We start from the raw sequence: 6,000 nt of genomic DNA, 5'->3' as shown, positions 1-6,000 counted from the left end.
GCTCCTGGAGGTGACCCGGCAGCACGTCCACCTGAGCTGGGAGGCACCGGAGCACGACGGAGGAAGTCCGCTGACCGGGTACCAGGTGGAGAAACGAGATGTGTCTCGCAAGACCTGGGTCAAGGTACGAGACCACATCCTCGCTAACGCCTGACTGCAGAACGCCAAAGAACCTTCAGGCCAAAAACACAACCGCTGTCTTTAAAGGTCAAGCAGATATGGACTGTAACTCCAGGAAAGAGAATTCGGTTCTGTTCGGTTCTATTTGGTTGTGTTCTGTTCTGTTCAGTTCTGTTCTGTCATATCGAACTTAAGCGTGTTCGTTCCTGTGTTCTGGACTTTAGGTGGCCAGTTTCGTTCAGGACCAGGAGTTCACCGTCACCGACGTTGTTGAGGGGAAGGAGTACCTGTTCAGGGTCGTCGCCTGCAACAAGTGTGGCCCCGGCGAGCCGGCGTACATCGACGAGCCCGTCAACGTGTCGTCTCCAGCCAGTGAGTCTTGGCTCCGCCCACCCCGGACACGCCCCGCTACCACCCAGCCATCCCCTTGCAGCTCTGACCCTCTGCCTGCTTTCGCCCCGCAGCCGTCCCCGACCCCCCAGAGAACCTGCGGTGGAGGGACAAGTCCGCCAGTGGAATCTTCCTCACCTGGGAGCCGCCCAAGTACGACGGCGGCAGCGGCATCCGGGGCTACAACGTGGACCGCTGCGAGAGGGGTACCGACAAGTGGGAGCCCTGCGGAGACCTGGTGCCCGAGCTGAAGTGCCAGGTGACCGGTCTGATCGAGGGACAGTGGTACTCTTACCGGGTCCGGGCCCTGAACCGCCTGGGAGCCAGCAGGCCCTGCAAGGCCACCGACGAGATCCAGGCCGTGGATCCCAAAGGTGAAGGATCACACTAGAGCGAACTACTGCCAGTCTAGATCTTCTGTCAGATGTTCTTGGTGTTCACGCGAAAGTTTTGGTAAAACAGCAGTTCAACAGCTTGATGACCAAAACCTCGTGTCCATTCTTTAACAAAACTTTTCTACTCTGAACAAGAACATGACTTGAGTCCCGGTCTGTCCAGAACCTCCTGAGATCCAGCTGGATGCCAAGCTGCTGGCCGGTCTGACCGCCAAGGCCGGCAGCAAGATCGAGCTCCCCGCCGAGGTGACGGGTAAACCGGAGCCCCGGGTCAAGTGGACCAAGGCCGACCTGGTTCTCAAGCCGGACGACAGAGTGTCCATTGACACCAAGGCGAGACACTCCACCGTCACCATCGCCAAGACCAAGAGGGACGACAGCTCCACCTACATTATCGAGGCCACCAACAGCAGCGGGCGCGCCACCGCCACCGTGGACGTCAACATCCTGGGTAAGGCCCGCACCACGGTGCGGTCACGTGACACGACTCCAGTGATCTTCAAACATGTCCTCCTGTGAACAGATAAGCCCGGTCCTCCGGCCGCCTTTGACATTTCTGAGATCACCAACGAGACCTGCTTCCTGGCCTGGAACCCACCGCGCGACGACGGCGGCTCCAGAGTCACCAACTACATTGTGGAGCGCCGTGGCGCCGACAGCGAGATCTGGCACCGGCTGTCCTCCACCGTCAAGCAGACCACCTACAAGGCCGTGGGCCTGACCAAGTTCAAGGAGTACATCTTCAGAGTCTTTGCCGAGAACCAGTTCGGCGTCGGGCCGCCGGCAGAGCATCCGTCCATCATCGCCAGATACCCCTTCGGTAGGTTTTCATTCTGGACCCCGGAACCAGACTCAATGTTGAACAATATTCTGTATGAAGGTACTCAGGTACTCTGAAGGTACTCTGTATGAAGGTACTCAGTTACTCTGAAGGTACTCTGTATGAAGGTACTCAGGTACTCTGAAGGTACTCTGTATGAAGGTACTCTGTATGAAGGTACTCAGGTACTCTGAAGGTACTCTGTATGAAGGTACTCAGGTACTCTGAAGGTACTATGTATGAAGGTACTCTGTATGAAGGTACTCAAGTACTCTGAAGGTACTCTGTATGAAGGTACTCAGGTACTCTGAAGGTACTCTGTATGAAGGTACTCTGTATGAAGGTACTCAAGTACTCTGAAGGTACTCTGTATGAAGGTACTCAGTTACTCTGAAGGTACTCAGGTACTCTGAAGGTACTCTGTATGAAGGTACTCAGGTACTCTGAAGGTACTCTGTATGAAGGTACTCATTTACTCTGAAGGTACTCTGTATGAAGGAACTCAGGTAATCTATTTGAAGGTACTCAGTTACTATGAACGTACTCTGTATAAAAGTACTCAGGTACTGTGTATGACAAGGCTCTGACTGGGCGGCTGATGAACCGCCAGCAGGTCCTTCAGACCTCTTTGTGTGAACCGGGTGAGGGTCTGACTGGAGGTCTCATCCTCAGACACTCCCGGAGCTCCGTACAAGCTGGAGCCGTCAGACATTGCCAAGGACGCCGTGACCCTGAACTGGTACGAGCCGGACGAGGACGGAGGAAGCCCCATCACGGGGTACTGGGTGGAGCGCTACGAACCTGACCACGACCGCTGGATCAGGTGCAACAAGCTGCCCATCAAAGACACCAACTACAGGTGAGTGTGCCGCTCCGCCACCGGCCGTCTGAGCTCAGCGGCAGGCTGTTGACGTGTCCTGGATTTACCCGGCAGAGTCAAAGGACTTCCCACCAGGAAGAAGTACAAGTTCAGGGTCCTGGCAGAGAATCTGGCCGGAACCGGAAAACCCAGCAAGGAGACAGATCCGATCCTCGTCAAGGATCCCATCGGTAAGGACCCGTCACACCCTGCTCACCACTCCGTCATTCAGAATCCTGCAGTTTTGAAATGTTGCCCGTCTTCCAGACCCGCCTTGGCCTCCGGGCAAACCCAGCGTGAAAGACGTCGCCAAGACGTCCTGCTTCCTGATGTGGACCAAACCAGAACACGATGGCGGGGCCAAGATCGACGGTTACGTGATTGAGATGCTGAAGAGCGGCACCCTGGACTGGATCCGTGTGGCCGACAACATCAACCTGCTGGAGCACTCCCTGAGGGGCCTGATGGAGAAGCAGGAGTACTCCTTCAGGGTCCGCGCCGTCAACGTGGCCGGAGAGAGCGAACCCAGCGAGCCCAGTGACCCGGTGCTCTGCAAGGAGAGGCTCAGTGAGTCAAACACCTCCTCTAACACCACACACTGTGTCAGGGAGAAGTGGGCCCGGCAGCAGGGTTCTGGAACCAACCGGCGAACGCGACGTCTAGTGTTGCAGCTCACTCTGACCCTCAAGACATCTCAACGTCTCCCCGGGGCCACACCTCGCTCAAACACTGTCTTCCTCCCCTCCAGACCCTCCTTCGGCTCCTCGCTGGCTGACGGTCGTCAGCATCAGCAAGAACAGCGCCGACATGAAGTGGACGGTTTCCCGAGCGTGACGGAGGTTCCCCCATCACCAACTACGTGGTGGAGAAGCGGGACGTCAGGCGCAAAGGCTGGCAGGCCGTGGACACCACCGTCAAGGAGCTGAAGTACACCGTGACGCCGCTCAACGAGGGTTCGCTCTACGTGTTCCGCATCGCCGCCGAGAACTCGGTGGGCATCGGACCGTTCTGCGAGCTGGAGGACTCGGTGCTCGCCAAAGACACTTTCAGTGAGTAGGGAGGTCACGTGTCAACAGATCCCTTCCACCAGGTGCGTGGTGGAGTCAGACAGTGAGGTGTGTTTTCCCGCAGCTACTCCTGGACCGCCGTACGCACTGGAAGTCAACGCCATCAGCAAAAGATACGTGGACCTGCAGTGGGAGGCACCGAAGAACGACGGAGGCCGGCCCATTGTGAGGTACGCAGTGCACGACGCGTTTCTGAATTGTCCTTTCGTCGGTAAGAGGCACCAGTTTGGTAAAAGACTTGTAACGGCGCCGTGATGTAGGTACTCCATGGAGAAGAAGGAGAAGCTCGGAACCCGCTGGGTGAAGTGCGGGAAGACTTCTGGTCCGGACTGCAAGTACAGAGTGACGGATGTCATCGAGGGAACCGAGGTTCAGTTCCAGGTCCGCGCTGAGAACGAGGCCGGCGCCGGGCACGCCAGCGAACCCACTGAGATCCTGACCATTGAAGACCCGACAGGTTAGTGTGTCTCTGGAGAGACTGACCTGATGGACGCGGTGCTCTGAAGACCACCAGGCTAACAGCATCAACCTTTTTGAAGCAGAAAGTGTCCAGATCTTGACTCGGTGTCTCTTGCAGGTGTCCCATCGCCACCCATCGAGCTGCATGTGACCGGCGCGAGCCGGGACTTCCTGTCCATCGCCTGGAAGCCTCCGCAGACGGACGGCGGCAGCCGTATCAGCGGCTACCACATCGAGATGTGCGAGGCCGGAACCGAGAAGTGGATGAGGGTGAACTCTCGCCCCGTGAAGGAGCTGAAGTACCGCGTGGAGGAAGGCCTGGTCCCCGACAAGGAGTACATCCTGAGGGTCAGGGCCATCAACGCGGTGGGAGTCAGCGAACCGTCGGACATCTCCGAGAACGTCTTCACCAAAGACTCGGACTGTGAGGACGTCACTTCCTGTCTGGGAATCCCTCCGCCAGCTCCGGCTGCCGCTGTAAGGATGTCTCTTTGTTTGCAGGCAACCCCATGCTGGACTTCCAGACTCTGGACTTGGTTGTCGTGGAAACCGAAAAGCTCCACATCCCGGTTCCCTTCAGAGCCGTCCCCGTCCCCAGAATCACCTGGCACAAGGACGGCAAGGAGCTGAAAGCCGACGAGCGCCTCGGCTTCAGGTCAGTACCCTGCAGGGACGGGGACAGACTGGATGCTATGAGGACAGACTGGACGCTATAGGGAAGGATTGGACACCATGTCTGAATGTCTCTTTCCATAACGTTCATGGCAGAATGTCAAGATAACTCGATTTTGTAGTTTGGTTTGAATACTGAGCGACTGGTAGCGTCCAGGTACACGCGTGTTTGTCCACCAACAGGAAGGAGTCACTTCCTGTTAAACACGTGTTTGTCCACCAACAGGAAGGAGTCACTTCCTGTTAAACACGTGTTTGTCCACCAACAGGAAGGAGTTCACTTCCTGTTAAACACGTGTTTGTCCACCAACAGGAAGGAGTACACTTCCTGTTAAACACGTGTTTGTCCACCAACAGGAAGGAGTTCACTTCCTGTTAAACACGTGTTTGTCCACCAACAGGAAGGAGTACACTTCCTGTTAAACACGTGTTTGTCCACCAACAGGAAGGAGTACACTTCCTGTTAAACACGTGTTTGTCCACCAACAGGAAGGAGTACACTTCCTGTTAAACACGTGTTTGTCCACCAACAGGAAGGAGTTCACTTCCTGTTAAACACGTGTTTGTCCACCAACAGGAAGGAGTACACTTCCTGTTAAACACGTGTTTGTCCACCAACAGGAAGGAGTTCACTTCCTGTTAAACACGTGTTTGTCCACCAACAGGAAGGAGTACACTTCCTGTTAAACACGTGTTTGTCCACCAACAGGAAGGAGTACACTTCCTGTTAAACACGTGTTTGTCCACCAACAGGAAGGAGTTCACTTCCTGTTAAACACGTGTTTGTCCACCAACAGGAAGGAGTCACTTCCTGTTAAACACGTGTTTGTCCACCAACAGGAAGGAGTTCACTTCCTGTTAAACACGTGTTTGTCCACCAACAGGAAGGAGTTCACTTCCTGTTAAACACGTGTTTGTCCACCAACAGGAAGGAGTTCACTTCCTGTTAAACACGTGTTTGTCCACCAACAGGAAGGAGTTCACTTCCTGTTAAACACGTGTTTGTCCACCAACAGGAAGGAGTTCACTTCCTGTTAAACACGTGTTTGTCCACCAACAGGAAGGAGTACACTTCCTGTTAAACACGTGTTTGTCCACCAACAGGAAGGAGTACACTTCCTGTTAAACACGTGTTTGTCCACCAACAGGAAGGAGTTCACTTCCTGTTAAACACGTGTTTGTCCACCAACAGGAAGGAGTTCACTTCCTGTTAAACAC

The 6,000-nt window shown here is 55.1% G+C and overlaps 1 protein-coding gene across 1 annotated transcript in view; it reads left to right on the top strand.

Moving 5' to 3' along the window:
• Positions 1-6,000, top strand: part of LOC308131347 (titin-like) — a 224,561-nt gene that overhangs the window by 126,586 nt on the left and 91,975 nt on the right. The window contains 14 exon segments of the mRNA XM_080498075.1: positions 11-124; positions 345-492; positions 585-884; positions 1,069-1,356; positions 1,429-1,725; positions 2,398-2,584; positions 2,660-2,775; positions 2,852-3,151; positions 3,333-3,406; positions 3,408-3,633; positions 3,716-3,821; positions 3,912-4,108; positions 4,229-4,534; positions 4,612-4,765. Coding sequence (XP_080354201.1) covers positions 11-124; positions 345-492; positions 585-884; positions 1,069-1,356; positions 1,429-1,725; positions 2,398-2,584; positions 2,660-2,775; positions 2,852-3,151; positions 3,333-3,406; positions 3,408-3,633; positions 3,716-3,821; positions 3,912-4,108; positions 4,229-4,534; positions 4,612-4,765 — 2,813 coding nt within the window.

Source organism: Blennius ocellaris (assembly GCF_963422515.1).
Source record: "Blennius ocellaris genome assembly, chromosome: 6".
Lineage (NCBI taxonomy): Eukaryota > Metazoa > Chordata > Actinopteri > Blenniiformes > Blenniidae > Blennius > Blennius ocellaris.
The sequence above is the reverse complement of the archived record's forward strand: the minus strand, read 5'-3'. Positions and strand labels throughout refer to the sequence as shown.